We start from the raw sequence: 23988 nt of genomic DNA, 5'->3' as shown, positions 1-23988 counted from the left end.
CGGCGTTAACTATACTACAAAAACTTCGGGGATCTTGTAGCAGGTTGGTGATAGTGACAATCCTCGTTAATATGTTTTATTGTCTCTGTTGCGGATTCTTTCTTTAGAACGAAAGAGAAATAAAAACTTGTAAACATGCGTGTGTCTCTTTTGAGTACAGAATCTCTTTTCTAATATAAAATTAAAATTCAACAACATATATATTCAGGGTATTTCATCCACAGGGGTATTAATGTAGCCAGAAAACCATCAAGGGAATGGACTAAAAATTACTATGTCAATACGAATACTCACACACTCATCTATTATATAAAAGAGAACGCACAAATCCTTTGTTAGCTCATCACGCTAATACGGCTGAACCAATTTCTTTCATTTTTGGGGGGTTATTAGGATTTGGACCCTAGATGGTTTTTATCATATCACTTTAATTTTTAATTACCAGTGTCTTGAGATAATTGACCATTCAAGTGTCCATAACGTACAAATCCTTTGTTAGTTCATCATAGGTATAAAAATAAACGTATTTATATGCAACCCGCATGACCGTGTCACTCGGCGGGTTAACATAAATGACAGGCGATATAATGTTAACATTTACTGGAATCTACTATGGTTTTTATCATATCACTTGAAAACGAAAAAGTAAAAATTATCTAAGTAACAAAGTTTATTGCGTTCCGGGGTGACCGCAGCGAAGCGGGGCGGGTTAACATAAATGACAGGCGATATAATGTTAACATTTACTGCAATCTTCTATGGTTTTTATCATATCACTTGAAAGCGAAAAAGTAAAAATTATCTAAGTAACAAAGTTTATTGCGTTCCGGGGTGACCGCAGCGAAGCGGGGTGAACGCTGCTAGTTTTGTATATATATATATGCTGAAATGTGAGTCACATGGTTGGCTACAGTGGTTAATGGGCTCTTAGGACACGAAGTTAAGTATTTTTTATTTCAGAACTCAGAAATGAGAATAGCTGGACAGAACATAATAAAAAAAAAGTCACATTCCTTTCAGTTTTCTTTTTTGTTATAAGATGTTGACATACTAATAAAATTAGTTGGCAAATAGAAGTACTACACAACTAAACTTTGGCACTACAGCTGAAGATGGTCTATGGTCGTCCAGAAAGCGCAGGTTCAACTGAATGATGCATCATCAGTGCACCGACTGATAGGCACTATTATTTTTATCTTTTTGAAACGGAGTTTACTTCCTCTTAATTTATGTAGCTTGCATTGCCTCTTAAGGTGCTGGATGTGGCTGGGTGAACTGGAAAGCTTTAGTGCTTCCACAAGGAGTAGAAACAGCGACAACACATCAAAGTCGTGTACGCTAATGCACCAGTTAACGAGAACTCAGTAATATATATGTTAAAAATAATTGAACATTAGTTATTTATTTTTAATGATCTGTACTCGCACCCACAGAAGGTAAATTTTGATACATATGCCAACCAGAAAGTTAAAAAGTATGAATAATTTAGAACCGCTATAAAACTATTTTTCTGAAATCTTGTGTAGGTTAAAAATAGAGCCAAGATTTTCGAACATGGCTGTACGTTTGTTGTTTTGTGTGTGAGGGAGAATAATGAATTACAAAAATCGACATAACACTGGGGATCACAAATAGAACACTGCATGTAAGGACCATTTATTTTCGATACTGCTAATATTAAGAAAGGAGCCAGAGCTGGGTTAGTCTGCGTACGTCACTGCAAGGAGGGTTGTCGAGTCCGGATAAATTTGGTAAAAGAGAGAGAGAGAGAGAAATGATGAATTTAGAAAAAAATCTGGTGTAAGGAAAAATTGGTGCAGGAAAATGTGATGCACTGAAAGTTTGGTGTACGAAAAATTCGCTGTACGGTAGGTTTGGCGTATATAAAACATATGCTACAAAACATTAAATTATTATGTAATACAACAGTGAATACATATACATTGCAAAATACTAAATATATTGTATGATATTGATTGCTTAGTAATGCATTATCAATACTGTCATAAAAATGAATACATCGCTTACCGTATTATCCAGTCATCATTTTTTAAAAATCACTATTTGTTTATAGTTGAATTTGCACCTAAAGAGGATTTGGTGTTATTTAAAATCGATTTATTTCCTCCAATCATCATTATAATTCAACAGTGAGAGCTGTTCTGTAACGTAGACACTGGGTTGTCCATCACTGGAAACAATTTCATTATACTGCAGTAATTTACCAAAATACAGAGAAAAAGAAATTTACTAACCTACAGCAGCAGTAGTCATACGATCCAATCCATGTCCCACGTGGTCCGCATGAGCTTTTGTTCTGTCTTCGAACATAATCTCGCGGGCTTCTGAAAGCCTTGGGAGATATTGCAGATTTCGAAGTTCGTTAATACCAGTCCTAAAATAAATAAAATATCTCTCATTAAAGACTACTGATCCACATGTAGATGCAATACGTTATTAAATCGTCTGGATACACAAATATATATATATATGCAGTATATACAATCGGCAGTCAAAAGTTCTCGGAATGCCGTTATAATCATCTATTACAATATAGGTACACATTCACTTAATCGCCTTCAAAAAAGAGTCTCCTTGAGAACACCCACACTTGTTCCACCGCTCCTGGAATTGTTGAAAACAACGCTGAAAGTCCTGCTTTGGTATGCTCCAAAGTTGAGCCGTCGCGTAGATTTGGATGTCTTTTGCGGTAGCAAAACGGCTCGCAGAAACGAACATTCGCCTCATTTACCAACCTCCCTACTCACTGGATTTAGTACCAACACATTTCTGGCCCTTACCCAACATCAAAAAGGGCACCAAAGGTAACAAGTTTGCCACGACAGAAGACATCCAAACCTACGTGACGTTTGTACTTCGCAACATATCAAAACAGGACTTTTCAACGTTGTTTCCAGCAATGGCAGGAGTGATGAAATAAGTGCGTGTGTGTGTTCTCGAGGAGGCTATTTTGAAGGCATACGAATAATGTAGTAATAAAGAGTTACAACGAAATTCCGGGAACATTTTGGCTGCCTTTCATATTATATATATATATATATAGATATGTATTAGTCTTTATAAACGGTTTCTTGAATACTACGTTTCGTCTTCATATAGACGATACTATCTAGAAGATAAGCTGTAAATAAAAGTGAATAGACATATAACTGTTTTAACATTGATTTAACACTGTTTTAACATGTGATTTAACTGTACTACCTTGAATTGCATAGTTATGGTTTGATTTATTAATCTTTAATTTCTGTTTTAGAAGTTTATCAATTAGGTAACTATTTATCCTGACATGTAGTAAGAAGCTTGGTTGTTCTATCAAGAATACAGTAATGCATTTTATCCTACATTTTACACATTTTCTTCTGTGAAACATACGGCTAAAGAGAAGAAAACATCAAGGATTCATAAGTCAACTGCAATTATCATACTGGACATGAAATCTTTAACTTAAAATAGTTGAAAGGAACAGAAACTGAACTGAAGTTCAATGCTCGTTATGAGCTATAATAGCTCAACGTTTTATGTCTCGCGCACTCTCTACAAATGAGTACATAACAGAAGTAGCAATTAAACACGTACATATGCCCTATGGTAAAAATCTCTGCTCTATAGGCTAAAAGAAAAAGCAAGCTCATAAGCGAAAACAAACGGTGATAAAACAATTAGTGGAAAACGTACTGGGAACTAAAGGGAAAACTTGCAAATGAACACAGAATTAGTTTGTATTATATATGACGTCAAGGTTATAGTACGGGCGCCATTTCATTGTCTTCACTAAGTCAAACAAGAGCGGTCCTAGTACTACTCATAAAACCAGAAAGAACAAAATGCATCACTGAGAAGTGATGAAGTCAATCTTGTACTACACACATGAGATACTACATTAGCAAGCTCTATCATGTATTGCATTCTTAATGTGTACATGAAGATACATATTACATATGAAGGCACACAAAAGAAATATTATGTGGTGTATTCTTACCGTTTTCTTTTATATGGAGATTTTGACATGTCGGCTGTAGGTATAAGCTGTTCTCCTGGACGTATCCAAAGTATGGGTCCATCATTTGATTCCTGTGGCGTTTCCATCCTGACAATTGATAACGGTCCCCACGGCATTGTCTGTAATTACATGCAACATTAACTCTCAATAAACCATTAAAATATTTTTCATAATTTTTAACTTGCATCGTAGTCTCCTACACAAACATTAATATTAATCTTCTTAAACAGAATAGGGTACATTTTAACATGGTGGGTTACTGGAATTTTGCGTATGCCAGATAAAACAGACTATAAAATTATATTATATATATAGCTTCATTTACGTATAGTATTAGTAATAATGTTTTATAACTATTCTATCAGGCCTTGTTTCCATATTTTCAAACTAAATACAACACACTGAACAAGGCTATGTGACAATATATATAAAACACCCACTCACGTAACAGTTTCAACACAGTAACTGTGTCTTCATCAGACTTCCACTCCTTCTAGGTATTTGGGAGTTGGTCGCCTCTTATATGCTTCCCGGAGATGAACTTTTAATTAGGCTCCGCCCCTTCATTGAAAAGTAACTCAAGTGTAAATTTTAGTCACATCATGAAAGTTTCGTAATATATGAAAGAAAAAAGTCACAGTAAGACACTCACCGAAAAGTGGTGGATGTATGTACACTCACGCTCATTAAATCTTGCGCGTATACTGTAGTTTACGATTTTTCGCATTTACGTAACTCCCGTTTATGGCTCAAATTGAGTGATTAGTAAGTTGAGATTATGGAAAGCATTCCTTGTGTGAAGATTTTCCCTAAAAGTATTAAAAAATTAAAGCAAAAACACAATTAAGCTCGATTGAGTAAATCCTGGCAAATCGTGCTTTGGAGAGATTTTTGTAGTAGCGAAGGGAAATTCAGAATTTCCATTAGAGATGAGTAAGGGACGGAAAGGAAGGAGAGAATTTCTCACAAACATATATTAGCTTCTGTAATTAACATTCGTAAATTAGAAAAAAAAAAAAACTGTTCTTTTGAGGCTCGAAGTGACGCGCTACTGCTAGTAAATCTGAATATATGGTAAAAACTACAAGCTCGTACTGTAAAAGTCCCTCTGGGTGAATGAGTAGAGTGAAAGACTACAAATTCTCCTAGTGTTCTGACACCGGATCGAATCGCATTTTTTCCCTTTTCTTTCTTTTTCTTTTTTTTAATTTCTCAGAATAGTAGGATACTTGTAAGATTTTCATATTAATAAGGATTGAAACAATATAATACAAAAGTGACTTTTATTAAGTTCCTAATTTAGCCTACGTATCTACTCAGAAGCACAATACTGCGGGTAACGGTATTTGTATGCTTGCTCCTTCCGCCACCTCGTTGCAACTTCGAACTCAACCAGAGAAGGAGGAAGAGTGAGTCAGAAGCGACTCACTATACAGGATCATTTACAATCTTACTATCAAAGGTGTTATACAATCAATAAGACAGAAAAGGTTGTCATTTTCAGACCAGCCGATGGCAAATTAGTGTAGTTGAGCTTTATAAATTGTCAGTATGTTAAAAAAACATACTACGCAAGGAGTGCGATCATAACCACAAGTTTAGCTACGGAGAGGATGGTGATTTTTTATTTTTTTAAATACATAAATTTTATAGGTTTAGGTGTATGAAACAAGCACTTCAAAAGTATAGCGTAAGTATGAACCAAAATTATACTATTTTAAGAGAGCCTGTAGCGTGAAATACTGACATTAACAGGCTACTACAAAATGTCGTAAGCAACATTCTTTTTCTAGCGTGAGGACATATTAACAATATTAAATTAAACTTCTTGGGTTATGGATTACAAACTCAGTCGGTGCGTATTCTTAAATATATATTTTTAAAGGTTAAGAGTATTCGCAATATGACTAATTAAATCGAAAGGAAAATACCATGTGCCTTTTTGTGGCCAAGAGGCTGAAGTGTGTTTTCACTGTTCAGATTCCCAGCAGGAGTTAATGTACTTTGATCCCAGTGTTAAGGTGTGGATATCACGACGGTGAAAATAAAGTGCTCAATGAACCCGACCAAACTAATCAGTGAAGCTAAAGATACAATGTTATCAAGGTATCGAAGATACGTTATTAATATTGGATTTGGGCGACTGAAATGTTCAACTAACATGTATCACTTCAAAAGTGAGGAAAATAAAAACCAATACCCGGTTAGGTCAGTAGTCTCAGGTTAAACAATTTAAACCTCGTCAAACTAACCATTAGACTCCTGATGGAAGAAGTATGCAAACTTCGATGCAAAGAAGTCGTTAACCGCACGTTGCACCGGTTGGATATATCAGAGTTCTTCCCTCCCAAGTAATCGAGATACCAGAAGAGGTGTGACGCCCCCATCATATGATCACATTCTATCACTTTTTTTTTCTTTTTTTTGTTAATGGACTACATGGTTCTAAGTGTTTTCAATAACAAAATTGAAGTGCTCCGGACTTGTACCAGTACTTTTTTTTAACTGGCAAGGATTAGTTCGCAAACGAATACATATTTAGTGAAACATACATTTTATATATATATATATATATATATATATATATATATATATATATATATATATATATATATATATATATATATATATATATATGCGAAAATCAAAATACAAGGTCACGTAATACTTATACGCATTAATTATAAAAAGGTCATAGATATGTCACAAACATCGACCACAGACGTACATACTTTGTGATATAGTGTGTACGTAAGTACTTCAGTTTATACTTCAATAGTCCACCTGAATGCAGCCTTGCAAACCGGACCGGGCCTTGTTTTTTTTTTTTTTTTTTTTATTTTCTTTTTCTTTCTTGAAAGAGACCTACAACTAAAATTTGTTTTCAGACAGGAATATTACTTACAAAATAAGACCATTATCATATAGTAACTAACGTAGAAAGAAATGGCGGGAACACTCTTTGGAAATGCTTTTAGCCTCACATACAATCCACCCCACCCCCCGGTTCCCCAACAGAGCAGAAATTAAAACTTTATTATTATTATTATTATTGTTAAGTTTAACGTCTCACGATCATGCAGAGGGCGATAACGGTGGAATGAAGTAATTGTGATGAAACGGGAGAGCCCAGAGAAAAGCTACGAGGGTAAATGGACACGGTATTTATCCATCACAGAGGTCACTTGGCACGGGCTGGGATGAAACCAGGGAACCCACCACCACCCCACGCTCTACCACTAAGCCACTGCGACCCATATTAAAATGTGTTGTTTTTGAATACGTTATACGTGTATGTAATTGATGGCGGGTATAATGTTTTTGCTCCTTTTTACTTGATCCAGTAAGCTACAATAATGCACTCTAAATCATGATCTTCCCACCCCGCTGTGGGCATCTGTGCTAAGGTATGTTGCAAAATGATACGAACGATCCAAACACATGACATAACTTAAGTAAGTGCACGTCACGGATGGAATACGTGATATGTAGAGATGTATAAGGAGGATATGTATACAGACCATGGATGGTTCACTCATTCCCACGGCTAGCCAAATTGAAAACAAAAAACTATCAAAACAACACGATCATGACTGTTGCAAAATGATAAGAACGCAACATAGAAGTCAGTTCTAATAGCCAATAAATGAGCCACTGCATAACACCAGCTTGAACACTCGATTAAGCATGATGTTTACCAGGCGTTTGCAGCAGAGTCACACCAATTTGATTCCATTCAGCGATGATGGCATCCTGCAACTCACGAACATTGTTGTACTCGGTACCGATGGAGATCACTGGGCGACACAATATTTCCCATAGATTTTCCATCGGGTTTTTGTCTGGGAAATTGAAAGGCCACTCAAGGACAATTACGTCTTTCTCCCGAAACCAATCCGTGATAGTTCCATCAACGTGGATAGTGACATTATCCTGTTGGAAGATCCACTCGGGAACAGCAACTTGTGAGGCAAATGGCAACAAATTGTCTGCAAGTACTGTTTGGTACGTGGCTGATGTCATACGAGATGTAGGAAATTCGAGACTTGTTGTACCATGACAACCAAAGCCCCCACACACCATTACCGACTATCCTCCTTGCTGTCGCTTAGAGAATATCTGGTCCTATTTCCCCAGATCGTGTCAATAGTATTATCAGCCACCGGGACCATCCAAATTAAAATTTCTTTTCATTTCTGAAGATGACACAACGCAAATTCTGCTTCCAGGTCACATGTATTTTGGTCCAGATCACCTGTCGTTCTTTGTGCTTCGCGGTGAGTTGTGGCTGAAGCTTGCGCCTCTTTTATCAGAGATGATTACAGCCTTTCATAGCTCTTGATAGGGTAGATTTATGTACATGAATGTTATGGTCTCGTACCAACTCTGTAAGGGATATTCCAGCACAACTTAGCTTTCGAACAACCTGCCTTTGCTATTGTGGTGTTAGTTAACGCTGCCTTCCTAATGATATCCTTACTCCATACCGCATCCCAAGTTTAAGAAAATTGTTCAGGACACAAGCACTCTGCCCAATTCGATGTGCGATTTCATTAACAGATATACCTTCTTCTTTATATGCCACTATTTGCCCCTTTTCTCACCCAGGCAATACTTTGCCACGGCCCATTATGCTTCTCTTACTCGCCACCTTACACAGACGTCCTCGCCGTAGTACATTACCTTATACGTCTATCTCTGGTCTGCTATACATTTCACCTTCTCGTCTAGCGCTCTCTATGTTCCGTAGCAGCGACCGAGCTACATGTTATTACACTAAACATGCCATCGTTCGTATCATTTTGCAACACTTCTCTTGGGATGATTTTTCATTTTTGTTTCCCTCTGTCCTCTATATGTGTCTATTTCTACAGCACCTGTTTTCGTGTAACATAAGTACAACACTGTGTCATTCACTCTCCCTTCAATTTCCCGCTTCCTTTCCTATCACATAATATGGCGATATCTGGTATCGTTCGTATCATTTTGCAACGCACCTTATATGCTATGAATCACAGTGATGGTCATGGAAGCAACTCTCGCAAAAGCTTCATAGAGTTCAGGAAGATGGTAGGAATAATCCACCTCGTTCTGGAAAACTTGTTTCATAAGCGTGGAAACAATGACTATCAGCACAAATGATACCCTTTAAGTATACATAAGTAGTAAGACTCATAAATGTGCGACACAGGAAAAAGATAAGCAAGTCATAAAACTACACATGCTCAAGTTCCATTTACTCTATAATGGATTTATAATGCATGAACTCTGTGAAACAAACTACTTAGATTGCGCTGTAGCCAAGTAATTTTGAAACTATGCGTGCATAGGAATTGTAATACTTACCAATCTTAGGAACGGGTTTTCCTCAAGTTTCGCTAAGAAATCAGGAAAATATCCTCCAACTTCTTCATGCACCGTACCCACTAAACTGATCTGATGTAAAGGTCCATACCGGACAGTTCCCTTGGCATAATTTCTACAAACCTATAGAAACAAAAGGTAAACGTGTCAGAGAAAACATTAAATAAAATTAAGAGATTACCTCTGCTAAGGTCGATCTACAAATTTTACAAAACAATTAGGCTAAAGCCAAAGAATGAGAATGAGACGTTAATAGTTACTACCGTCCAATCATTATTAATAATAATTTGGAACATAAGCAACGAGCCAGATTAAAATATATCAAACGGTATATTTATGTTGACGTGGCTAGCTTAGCTATATCAAAAACAATCAAGTTCTGACACTAAACACTTACAACCCATTATACTACATACTTCTACCAACAGACTATCAGGGTAAGACTACCAACAGACATTTTTGTTATGAAATAATAAAAGTTTGAGACATCTCTAGAGACCAATAATTTTATGACTGAAGACAAAGGATATATACGTATACATAAAACTATTAGTTTAACGTCCCACAATTTTGCCCTTTAGACTAAGGGAGACGGACGATTAAGGCAAGTGAATGATGATGGAAGAATTGGTGGAATGAGAATGTGGGTGGAAATGCGAATACCCTGAGAAAACCCACGGTCACGATGTTGTCCACCACAAACTTACTTGGACGGGGATTGAACCAAGGACCCACGTACTAAAGAAGTATCTCAACAGGTAGAAGGATTATGCATGGGTAGCCCCCTCTCCCCGTTATTGGCCAACAGAGTTACGATCCATTTGGAATGTAATATTTTGAAAGAAAGAAAGAAAAAAATTCAAACTTATTGAACATATTACAGATACGTTGGTGATTCCATTTTAGTCTACAAAACATAAAGAATCGAAGTTATCTTCAAAAACATGAAATACAATAGCCAAGTTAAGAATTCACAGACTGGTATCAACAGTTAACAAAAACGATCAATTAGGAGTTATTTCCGAATAATAATAATAATAAAAATAATAATAATTCAGAAAATTATTAAAAGTTTGGGAAAAAATCCACGATTGGACCTAGAATCGAACCTGGCCTCCAACTACCGTGCCGATGAGCTGGTCACCTCATTACTCAATCTGTTCCCTGAACAGCCATACACTCTTTCCTACTCCTGAGGTCGGTGCTCAGACACTCGGACCACATGGACAGTAAATGTGTATATAGACGAGTTGTTAAAGACATTGAGCTGTACAAGCGCAACAGGGCTTCTGGTACAGTCCATGTTGTCTGAGTGAGTGAGCACCGATCTCAGGAGTGGAAGAGTGCATTGCTCCACATTTCTAAATATTTAATATAGGTGCCTTCCATTTCAACTCAGGCAAAAATATACAAAATTGTACCATCACCATCTCAGATATTGTTGAAACTTTTTTTTATAGCAACTAGACATGTTTTTAAGAGACCCATATTTTTTTGTTTTGTCGAAAAAAAAATTCCCGCCAAGTAATGGGCCACCAAAGACTGGGAGTACAATTTATGAATTGTAGAAGACATGGAAAATTGTCAACTTCGGAGCCTCACCATTCGGCTATGGAGACAGGTAGAGTTATAATTCTTGTTGTGGTATGTACATAGGGATATAAATAATCCATATTTTATCATAGTTTGGTTTGCGCATGCGTATCTTTTTGTACATAAATTAACAAATGAACGTCAATTTATCTGAAAAGTCGAAGTTTGCGAATTTTCTTCGAGCACTTACGGTTCGAATTTTAAAATTCTGTTTTCACGGTTGGTAAGACCTCGTTACCCGCTTTCCGAAAAAAAAAATTGTATCGCTTGTGTGTGCAACCGTTTTGTCGCAAAAAATTCGAGAAATTGTAAAATTTTCAAAAACCGCCATTTTCTCGAAAACACCATCTTTTAAAATTCTGAAATTTTGTCAGATGGTTCAACTTTACATGAATAATAAACACACCAAATACCATTCTCGACCAATGCTTCATGAATTAACTGCAGCCTTTTAAAGTTAGCGAAGTTTCGTTAACTGTAATGTCACAGTGGCACTGGGAACAATAAAAGTGCAATGATTTGATGATGTTTGTGGTTCACACTCATTAAATGAAGAGTAAAAGGTTTTCTTGACTGTTTTTTTTTTTTTTTTTTTATTATTTTGATCAAGAAGGCTCTCTGAAATAGTAAAATGAGCTTCCCCCTACTCCTCCGTTTTCTTAAACCGAAATAATCTGAGGTGGAAATTACGATTACGAAACGCACAAATTTCAAGTTCACTTACTTAAAATGGTCTTCGGAAACAAAATTTCACTGATTTTTATTATTATTATTATTATTATTATTATTATTATTTTACATGGACCAATCATTTGCTTGGTTGGTGTCTTCTACGCTAATAGCATGTAACCGTGTAGGTTCTCCAATAGGTGTTGGCTCACTCACAACTCGTCCAGGAGTGGATCTAGGGGGAAGAAACTTTTTATTTATTTTATATATAAATAAAACCGATTTCAGAGTTTGGAGCTCTTAAAAGTACCTCTAAGTAGCAGTATTACCCCCCCCCTTCCAGAAGTCCGTCCTGGAACCGCCCCTGCGTAGCACATTGTCGATAGTCACAAATGCTGAAGGTCCATGTAGAATCATAAACAGCACTTCAACTTCACGTAATTCATGATTTATTCATAATATTTCTGCTACGCACCACTGGTTATCATACATATATGTATGTGACAAAAGTTCCGTTTTGCAGATTTCTTAAATCTACACTTTGAATTGCAGAAGTTCGATTTTGGGGAAAGCATGAAGTTAGTTCATGGTGGCCCGTTACTGCCATAAAAACTTCGCCATTTACCGAAAGCCAAAGATGACTTCGTTGAATACCAGTTACCGGTCGCATACTTTCCTATTTTTTTTTATTCCGAAAGTCGTCGAATTCAGTTCCAGGCAACAAAACGAGAGTAATACCCGGAGTTTGTACTTGCACTATACTCACGAATTCTTCTGCGGTTTTAGTGGGGGCGCGGTGACGCACTGGTAGAGCGTTCACCTCCAGTGCTTGGGGTCCCTGGTTCGATCCTAGCTCGCGCCGTGTGGGCTTTGTGGTGGACAAACACCGTGCTCGTAGGTTTTCTCAGGGTTATCCCGTTTCTTCCCACTGTCTGCATTCCACCATTTCATTCATTTCTCATAATCACAGTCTTCTTTAACCTAACCGGCATAACCGTGCGACGTAAAACTTAAAGATTTCATTTCATTTCTTTCTTCTGCGGTTTTAATACAGTGTATCTGTTTTTGCTTAAGGTTATGCCGCGTTGTCACATTCTTTACACCTCCCCCCTCAATACCGTCGCAGAAACCCTTGCATGGTCGGTTTCACTGCAAAACCACTGCTTTATCGGACCTGTCTGCATCTCGAAATTCTGAAAGCGATTTTTAAAGTGGGATGCAGCACCATCAGAAATCACTGACATGGTTTGGAAAATTGTAGACACTAATTTTCACGTATTCAAACGTTTTTCTATAAAATATATTTTCGCTTTTCCTCGAGTATTTTTAGAATCTTGTCTATGGCTATGAGTACATGAGCGGAATCGTGTGTTTTATCGTCGTTTATTACAACAAAACTGTCAGTTGTTTCATATTCCGGTGATAACTGAATTTCACTTTGAAGAAAAACAGTCCAGTTTTCAGCGAAGTCCACATGAAGTAAAATAGAATTTGTATCTTGAAATTTTATACGGTGCTTTTCGGTAGCAATTAATTCTCTTTGGATTTTCTTGATGTAGTCATGAATTATAATTCTTACAGTTAAACCAGCAGTGTACGATACGAAAACAGAAAGTGGCACAGTTTTTTAACGATATTCTTGTTTTCCCATATGGCATACGTAACACTTTCATTTTTTAATCAGGATCAATAATTAAAGACTCCACACTTATTCCTTCCACTCCAGGACATTCACCACACTCTTGAAGAAGACAGTTGTCATTTTCTACGGATCATACTACTAAAGGAAATAGGTCACTCATGACAGCTTCAATACAGGCTGCACCTTTGATTTGTAGCAACGCAGCAGCAGCTAACTTAAAATTTGCACAACACACACATACACACTTCCCTCGCAGGTTGCGGACTGACCCACTTTAGTCGAATACTGTAAAATTCCGAGTGACCCATTCTTATGTTCGGATTGTTCTGTTTAAAAAGTCAGTAAATTTTTTTGGAACGCGTAAGAAAACGTTTCGATTTTTTTAAAAACTTTTTGTCCTTTTTCGATCACTGTAATGACATCGCACTTAATTGAGACTTTGTCTGGAGCATTCCAAATCATCACTGAGGTAATAGTTCAGGCTTTTTGTAGATCATCAGAATTTATTGGATGGCCATTTCAAGTAAACTTGAAATTTGTGTTGGGGGCCGCAGTGGCTCAGTGGTAGAGCGTTCACCTCTGGTCTTGGGGTCCCGGGTTCAAACCCTGCTCCCCCAAGTGAACTTTGTGGTGGACAAACACCGTGTGCGTGGGTTTTCTCGGGGTTCTCCCGTTTCCTCCCACTTTCTTCATTCCACCATTTCATTCATCTCTCATCATCATCGCCTCTTTTAGCCTAACCGGCATAACCGTGGAACGTGAAACTCAAAAATTTCATTTAAAATTTGTGTTTTTCGTAATCGTAATTTCCACCTCAGATTATTTCGGTTTAAGAAAACGGAGGAGTAGGGGAGGCTCATTTTACTATTTCAGAGAGCCTTCTTGATCAAAATAATGAAAAAACAGTCAAGAAAACCTTTTATTCTTCATTTAATGAATGTGAACCACAAACATCATCAAATCATTGCACTTTTATTGTTCCCAGTGTTGCTAACTGTGACATCAAAGTTAACGAAACTTCGCTAACTTTAAAAGGCTGCAGTTAATTCATGAAGCATTGGTCGAGAATGGTATTTGGTGTGTTTATTATTCATGTAAAGTTGAACCATCTGACAAAATTTCAGAATTTTAAAAAATGGGTGTTTTCGAGAAAATGGCGCCCAAAAATGGCGGTTTTTGAAAATTTTACAATTTCTCGAATTTTTTTGCGACAAAACGGCTGCACACACAAGCGATACAATTTTTTTTTCGGAAAGCGGGCAACGAGGTCTTACCAACCGCGAAAACAGAATTTTAAAATTCGAACCGGAAGTGCTCGAAGAAAATTCGCAAACTTCGACTTTTCAGATAAATTGACGTTCATTTGTTAATGTATGTACAAAAAGATACGCATGCGCAAACCAAACTATAATAAAATATAGTTTATTTATATCCCTATGTACATACCACAACAAGAATTATAACTCTACCTGTCTCCATAGCCGAATGGTGAGGCTCCGAAGTTGACCATTTTCCATGTCTTCTACAATTCATAAATTGTACTCGCCGTGTTTGATGGCCCATTACTTGGCGGGAAATTTTTTTCGACAAAACAAAAAAATATGGGTCTCTTAAAAACATGTCTAGTTGCTATAAAAAATGTTTCAACAATATCTGAGATGGTGATGGTACATGCTCTGCCTGAATTGAAATGGAAGGCACCTATAAGTACTTTGGGGCATTACGTACAATATTTCAATTCACTTTGTTGTGAACATCCATAATAAATAAATAAATAAAAAAAAAATCGAGGAACTGACGGGATACCTAGTAAATGACTACGGTTGTTAATGACAGCAAATGTGAGAACAAATAAACGATATAGTCGTAAGGTCTATAACAGACACCTACCTGTTCCCTATACTTTGCCATGGTAGTAGTTTCGATGTCGGAATTTCTTCCAAGAACTCCATTCTTCACTGTCAATGACGGGTAAGTATCAGCCATATGATCCAGCAAGTCTGGAAGGTAACGAGCTGCATCATGTACTATTCCCATTACATGATGCGCATAGCCCCTCTCGTCTTCACCGAACACAACCTGTAATGAGTACATAGTAGTTTCTGCACATATAACAATTTACTTTCGTTCAATATTTTCAGCAATGGATATGAATTGTACACTTTGTTTTGGACTGCTTGCAGTTAAGGACTCCTTTTCATAAGCTACGTGAATCTACAGTCTAATGTACGACCCGAATTAAAAGCAAAATTTAATTTATTCAATATGATTCCACAAATAGCTCACCTTCTTCAAATTTTAATTCCTGAATAACCCTTGTACTTTTTAAGTTTCCAGCTCTCCCCGTCACTCTCTGTAGAGTGATACGATCAGGCAGTGTATTGTTAAGTTGGTGTTTTATTGTGTCAGTATTCATTTTCTAATTACATTCTCATATGTTATTTTAGCAATCAATATGAATAATACGTACTTTTTTAAAAGCATGAAAAAATTTTCAAAAAGGAGTTTCTGATCTTCAGTCGAAGTAACATTGTTGAATCTATATTATCGTCTTGTGTTTCTTGTAAGTTTCACAAAAAAGCTCGAACTTGGTTGTTCCAACCTGTTCTTTAACATATTATTACTTCATTTTTTTTATTTATCATTATCTATATGGCTCTTCAGACCACTGTACAACTGTAACATTAAGTAATATTCTTGTGCAAATGTTTGGAAGGTTTTAATGCTATACTTTATACTATACAAATTAACTATTCAATGTAAAGAATGATACAATGTATGTGTGGACTGTGAATCAAACCCGAGTCTGTGGGTTACGATGCCGATGCGCTAACCACTACGTACCAGTCCGTTTCCTACACAGCCAAACATTCTACCTTCAATTACCACTTACAGAGGAACTGATGTGATATAAAATTGGTTTCTCCATTTATCATAAATAATTTAACAGTTTGAGGTGATCTCTAGTGTAGACACTGGATACTCCAAGAATAACACTTCTGGTACATGTATAATAATAATAATAATAATAATAATAATAATAATAATAATAATAATTGTAAAAAGTATGCTTTAGCATTTTAATAACTTGAGTATCTCATTCATTTTAGTAGTGCTCGATAGAATAGAAGTTACGCAGATGCAAACGAGTTAGAAATAAAAGTGAGGGTTACATATTAATCACTTACATTGAGTATAATTAAATATGGCTTGCACTAATTTACCAATCTCTTGTTTCGTTTCAAAGAAAGTGATTATTGAGTACTGGTATCCATTTTATTAAATTAGTATAATCATAAACATTAAATTTTGAATTAACCTGAAACACAGACAATTGTGAACAAATGAGCTAGTCCTCTCATATCTCCCATGTTGGCGACAACATCGTTATGGAGTATGAATCACGCGCAACAATAAAACCTCTAAAACTTTGGACAAATGTATTACTTAGTTAAAGATCTATTATATGAATCTGAATAAAAATGGAATAATCTATGATACAAATACTTAAAAAGAAAAAAGAAAACCCGCAATACTATAAATTAAGATTTTTTAAACAACGACTTAGCACAGATGAAGGTTGAGTTATGCAAGTAATGGAAGACGTTGATTAAAAAATATAATGAATACTTGCACAACAAAAGCAACACCATGAGTTTGTATATTGTTCATGTTAGATTTGCACCTATCTATAATTCAAGAATATATAAAATCTGACCAAAGCTCAACTACCAGTATCTATTAATGTTATAATTTTATCTATTTATCATTGCTTTCATTGGGTGTATTATATGTCTGATGAAGACAATAAATTATCGAAACTACAACACACGTTATTAATATGTAGGAAGACTCTGATCGAATTTTATTTATTCTTACTGGAAAACTTTTAATGTCATTACCTGTACAAAACACTTTCAATGTATAATATATATTACTTATGTAATCCTACTCACCTTGAAAAATTCGTGAGCCAATTCGTCCATCTGTTCATTATTGAGGCAATTGATCTCGTCTTGATACATGTGTACTACAGTAGCACCGCCGTTTGGATGAGTTTCAATACGAATAAATCTACCGTACTTTAGCTGTTCAGTACCAGCCTGAACATAAGGCAACGGTCTTGGCAGTGAGTAGTGTTTAGTTTGATAGTCTATCTTCGGTCCGTGATTCAGGCATGAGGAGAGTGACGAAACATTTGAAATGTATTTATCAAGCGATTTGTCTCTCCTGCACTGAACACCTATACTTGCCTTCTTAATTTTTGATCGCCTATAACATCTCGAACAAGATCTTTTGTCTGAACTGTGGGACTGACTTCTTCTATCTTTTGACTCTGTGCTGGATTTCTTATCCTTTGAGTAAGTGTCCTCCTTCTTGTCGTCAACGCTACTGTCCTTTCTGTGTCTGTCACTATGTTCTGATGGCTTATCGCGTCTTGATTTATGATCAGAACTGCTACTTCGTGGTTTTGTACTACTGCTCGATCTCTTAGACGATCTGCTGTCACTGTGATACTTTTTGGTCTCGCATGTTGACTCTTTCACCGTGTCCTTTTTCGGTGAAGAGGACTGTCTGTTTTCCTCCTGAGATTCAGAATGACCAATTTCTTTTCTCGAAAGTAAAGCTCTTTCTCTCTCTTCAGTGGAATCACTACGGGAATGTTCCACTGAAGCACTACTAATACAGAGAGAACTGTTCTGCTTTTCATCCTTGTTATTTAACGATACAGAATCACTTGGAGTGGGGAGCTCTATATCACTAGTCTTAGGAGCACCATTCTTTTGAGAATCTACCTCATGTGTCGGAGATGACTCAAGAGTTTGTAAACTCTCTGGTTCAGGAGAGCCACTATGTTCATCTATATGGTTTAAACTTTGGGATAAATGGTCTGACAACAACAAAGGGTTGTTATCCGCATCTTTCTTTGCCACAATACTGGAGGAATCATTATCAGAAACAATTTCACAAACAATGTTCTTATCTAGATGATCACGCGCTTCAATAGAGTCTGAGCTTTGCAACGAAGTACACTTTGTTTCGTTCTTTGGTTCATCTGCAACTTGTGTCAACACGTCATTAACAGTTTTACCGTTATTTTCTACAGTATATAACGTAGTTTTCGAACTGCTGTCACTTTGATTTGGGGAGGAAGGTTTTTCATCTTCCAAAGAAGTTTCTGACTTCACATTGGATTGCTCACATCTTGCAGTTGCACTGGTTTCGAAAGAAATTGCATTTTCTCTCACTGAACTTTGTACTTCGTCCGTCTGATGACTAGTACATTCAAATGAGATGTCGCTGCTTTCACTACACATTAATTGTGAGGCTTCAATTTCAGAACGAACTTCCTCACTACCAGTTTCACATTTACTTGAGACGAGGACAGACTCTGAGGTATTTGGTTCAAGTTCTATCACCACATCCCTGTCAGAGAAAGATCTAGGGGAGGTTACACTCACTACACTTGGGTCTATATCACTATTTTCACAACTAATGCAGGTACTTTTCACTGAATGGCTGGCGTCCTCTATGCAATCGTCTGATGTAGTAAAGTTTGTGTTCACAGTATGTGTTTCGGCACACGAAAGGTCATACGACTCTGTTCTGCTATTCTGGCCAGTTCGCGAAATGTCATCGTTATCACTTACACCACCAGTTAGAACGTTTAAGTCTGATTGTTCACCTGATTCACAGGACGACACTTCATTCTTTGAATCGGCAGTAAAGTGATTATCACTGTGTACCTCCATGTCAGTAGGACAGTTCTGTGACACATCGCAGGCGATGTTATTTGCTACACACAATGGAACTTGAGTTCTTGTGTTACACGAATCCTGTTAAGGAAAAAAAAAATCATTAGTACACAGCATAAAAAAATGAATAATGAAAACTGAATAATGAATATGCATCAAAAATGTCAATGTGTGATACTATTGAAATAGTTTCACGTGCAATTATTTAATCTATATCTAAACCTGTGACTCTGTAGTTCTGGGAGACTATATGTCTTCGGAAATACCGAGGTGGGGAAAGGGATAGGAAACAGAAGAGCTGGGACCTATATGCGTGGTATTATTCGCACAATTGCTGTAATCACAAAAACAGAAAAGCTTGTCAGAAGTTGGAGCACCCAACCCTAAAGATCGAAATTATGATACCTTCACTGTAGTGCTATTGTATTTTGTTCAGTCTTGTCTTCGAGTTTTCAAATAACACTTCAATGTAAATTATCAAAAGAAATGATGGAAAACACTTACAAGTACATATCCATTTCAATGAATTGAGTTGATAGTCACATAATACATTTTTGGAAAGAGGGGTGAGAGAGAAGCAAACAGAAGCTCCATTTGTGGATATCATTTATACCACATCATACTTCCGCTTAACAAACACCATGACATTGCTATTTACCGCAAACCATATGTCGCTAGCGTTTCTAGTTTCCTCGGTACTTCAGGTGATAAAGTTACCTCATCCTCTATATTCATTTTTAGAATACTTATGTTTTTAAATAAAAGCAGGATATGTACTATACGGCTGTATAATTGAAATATTTGTGTTATTAGTGTAAGTTATTACTTTTTCCTGCTTATAAAGTTCGTCACGAAAATCCTTTCCGAAAAAGAAAATATATAAAATAATGATAAAATATCGCAAACTCTGCGTTATAATGTTACCAACGCTGATTAACCTCGATCATACTTATGCATTCTTCATTCAGGACTATTTTGATGTGGCTGTCCTAAAACATGTTAAAATTAAGCAATTTAGATCAAACTTACGTGCCGCGATGTCACACACAATATCCGAAAACGTTTGGATTCGAGTGAAGTTTATCGCCTGTTTCAGTCACAAGGCTATTATGAGACACTGAACTACAGCGTAAGAGCTTGCTTTACTAAAAATAATACAAATTTTACTATTTTTCTTTTGCTTGTTTATTCATAAGTGAAAGGAGATAATGAAATGCAACTTATACAATCATAGATAATGTTATTTTACAACATAAAATACGAACCTGAAGAATTTTCAGTGTTGCCATCCATAGAAATTACAGTGTTGCAAAAATAACAACTTCCCCAAAATCTAAGTTAAAGCAGTGACTAAAGGAACGCTGTATTTGGTTTCTATCATGCTGTTTTGGTATCCTGCGAACTACTTTTTAAATAACATTATTATTTAGTTTTAATAACTGTATGTTAAAACTATTTTGTTTATTACAAACTAAATACAACTATTATTTAAAAAGTAGTTCACAGGAAACCAAAATAACATGATACGCAATCAAATGCAGTTGAATTCGTTCCTCTAGTCGCTGCCTTAACTTAGATTTTGAGGGAATTGTTATTTTGGCAACACTGTAATTTCTATGGATGGCAACACTTAAAATTCTTCAGGTTTATATTTTCTTTAATAGAATAATATTATCTATGATTGTGGTAAGTTGCATTTCATTATCTCCTTTCCTTTATATGAATAAACAAATAAAAGAAAAATGGTAAATATTATTATTATTTTTAGTAAGGCAGGTTCTTAATGTGATCTGAACTACATGAGCTGCAATCGGGAATCAAACTCGACTCTCCCGCGCCAAAGGCACATAAGTTAACTAACCATACGGCCACAAAGGAGCCATGGAAAACGTTTCTTTTGCACATTTGGAATGATTATACCGAAATGAACTTTCTAAACAGAACTTTCCTATGAAAAGGGAACAAAGATATACCAGTATATAAAAATATCCGTGCTATAATTTGTCCAAAATTTCGAAAAATGGGCGTAACTGTAAAACCACCTCCTAAAATATTCGAAAACTAAGAAAATAGCAAAACAACTATTTGATATGTGGAAAAGATAATTTTTTAGTATTAACACGAATATTATAATCACACAATCATAAGCATATGTCCTCAACTTATTAAAAATGTAACAAAATTATTCTGACGCGAATATGTCGCTGCATGAGAAACAGAGGAACTTAACTCCATTTTCGTAGGTTTGCTGGCGAGAGGACAAAAATATTATTTTCTTAGAAAAGATGTGTTTTTAATAAGATGATAATTGAGCTATTACAACAGATGATTGACAAGAAGAACAGATGGCGTTACGTTCCATTTACATCAAGTGGGGCTTTCAAAATTATGTCCAAACATGAAGACAAAGAAAACCGCATTTTTGGAGTTACGTTCGTCTGGTTCTCATGCGACGATATAAAGAGTGGGCCATACTGATGGGACACATTTAAAATGCATTTGTGGAGCATGTTGAACACAACATTTATAACTAAATCCCGGATTTTTATGTATTCTAAAGTAGCGATATAGTACATAAATGTGTAAAAAAGTCAATGAAATATATAACAAATTTGAATATACTCGTATATTTTTCATGTTTATTGTACTTCTGTGTTGTTTTCTTATAGAAACAAATACTGTTGCATTTACTTATGTTCCAGTTACTTATTCTCGGTTGCTCTGAACAAATTTATGCAATTCTGAAAAAATATTTTAACTAACTTGCCACAGATAGTTCAAATTTTCACAAGAAACAAATTAAATTTGCTTGCAGGAAAAATGAAAATCATATTATAATAAAAAAAATCTTATGAGAAAAAGTTCTTACTTTTGTGATGCACAGTGAACTAATAAATATTTTTCCAGATGTTCAGCGGTTACGGAGAGTCGTCTGTCAATCAGGATTCTTTTATAGGCGGAAAAAGATACGTCACGGAAGATGACAGCCGCGAACTTCAACAGATGGCATTTGCCAGGGCTGTTGTTCTGAGCGACTTCTGTCTCTTCTTCCTCCAGTATCCTACATAGTCCTGAAGGTCAGGTATCCTGGATTCTTCTTCAAAACTGACTGGAACTTACGCAATCTTCATGTCTTTTTCTCCATGTACCATGTCTAGTCTCTTTTCTGCATCATCCACTATTGTCCCGGCTTCTTTCGAAGTAAGACCAGAAGTTTCCAGTTTGTGGATAGTGTTTGCAATCCACCCAAAGTTACTCGCGATGTACACTAGGGATCATTCAACACTAGGGCTGGGGAACGCATTTTGAGACTCACGCACTGCGAACTGGACTCTGCAGGATATGTGACGGCAACTGATTTTGCAGCATCAAAACTATCATTGTAAAAGTTAACAGCCTCTATCCAGGTGCCTCACCGTATAAGAACAGGTTGCGGTGATAAAGTCATATTTGGCAGCATATTTCTGTAGCACTGTACACGACCAGGGGCTTTCAGAAAAAAACCTTTCTTAATGGAAGACACAAGCTCAATTGACTACAGGGAAATTTAACCGCATCTCTTCTATCACATGATGTAATCCAAGGGCCAAACAACACCTGTGAATAAAGTTTGGGTAGAATACTTTCAAAGCATCGGCAGCTCTTAACATGTAAGCTGTAGCGTCTGAACACATCACAAGCACATTTTCTGCAGGAACAGTTTTTGGCCACAACCACTCTTCAGTCCATTACTGACGAAATGTGCAACTGTGACATGATTTGTTTTGTCCTAAACTCTTGAACAGATTAGAAATGGTCGTGACGGCGAATCAGGGTTAAGCTTTCCTACCACCTGATTGGCAATGAAACGTCCCAATAAGTCTGCAGTTTAATCCACTGCAAGTCATATGTGTGAAGTACAAATTTCAGGCCGAATATTTCTGACAGTGTCTTCATAGCGTACATCCAAATAGTTCTTGTAGATAGTAGACTCGTCAGAAATTTTTCTCTTACTGTTTTTTTTTTCTTTTTTTCCAAGAAGGATGGAAACTCTGGAACTTGCAATTTGTATAACGGTATGTTACAGCTATGAATGCACTGGGTAGATCTTTGTAAAATTCATTGCCGTATTTAGCTGTTCGTTTCATCTGGGTTAAAAGTATTTGCTTGTGGTTCGTTGTAGCTCCTTGTTTTTCCGGTGAATAGCAGTGTTCATGTGCTGTTCCAATTGCGACCTCATTGAACAGCTTATTTTCTTGTCGCATTGACGTACAACAATTTGTCGTCTGTGGTATAAGCGTCACCCATAATTATCCACGATTTCAATTTTGATATTAAAGAAGGAGCCATCGTTGAAAGCAAGAAACTGAGGACTCGATTACAAATGTACACACTAACAATACGGTCGAGAAACTGAAGTGTTTTTTCCCTTTGGTTAAGGAAAGAAGTAACGGGGTAGTAATGGTCTGTTCCTTCCCTTTATAACAAATAAACACGGTAGTACAGTGCAACGTCATCTCGTGGGCGATTGTTGCGGATTTGAAACAATGAGATAAAAATGACAGATTGTTAAATTACATTGGAATTATTGTTCCACAGATATTTTAATTGATGCATTATTTAACGAAAATTAGCGAAAAGGAGCAAAGCAACTGACTTTGTGTAAAAATATGTACAAGTAGAAGGAAAATACAGACCTTAATCCTTTGACTACCAACAGGATACATGTGTCCCACGCGAATAATTCAAACATCGTTGGTAATTTGTTTTTAGAAAATTAAAAAACATGTTGTTCTCCAATCGGGTCAGATGTAACCAGGAGAATGTGTTTAGTTTCCAAAACTGTGTACCGTGGTCAGGAATATCCCACATTAAAGGAGTCATGTATATAAAAGAATGTTCATATTTAAAAAAAAAGTCAAAGGGTTAACATATGTAAAAATATATAACGTGATTTTGATTTA

At 36.3% G+C, this 23988-nt stretch overlaps 1 protein-coding gene across 1 annotated transcript in view; it reads right to left on the bottom strand.

Annotated features, from left to right (window-relative positions):
* LOC145688093 (uncharacterized) overlaps positions 1 to 23988 on the bottom strand; it is a 76059-nt gene that overhangs the window by 14409 nt on the left and 37662 nt on the right. The window contains exons 3-7 of the mRNA XM_081761827.1: positions 17246 to 19126; positions 15180 to 15368; positions 9368 to 9508; positions 4001 to 4140; positions 2256 to 2395 (exon numbers count right to left, since the gene is read on the bottom strand). Coding sequence (XP_081617953.1) covers positions 2256 to 2395; positions 4001 to 4140; positions 9368 to 9508; positions 15180 to 15368; positions 17246 to 19126 — 2491 coding nt within the window. The remainder of the gene's footprint in view (positions 1 to 2255; positions 2396 to 4000; positions 4141 to 9367; positions 9509 to 15179; positions 15369 to 17245; positions 19127 to 23988) is intronic.

The sequence above is a fragment of the Thermobia domestica genome, chromosome 6 (assembly GCF_964235325.1).
Source record: "Thermobia domestica chromosome 6, izTheDome1.hap1.1, whole genome shotgun sequence".
Lineage (NCBI taxonomy): Eukaryota > Metazoa > Arthropoda > Insecta > Zygentoma > Lepismatidae > Thermobia > Thermobia domestica.
Note: the sequence above shows the minus strand (reverse complement) of the source record. Positions and strands in the feature narration are given on the sequence as shown.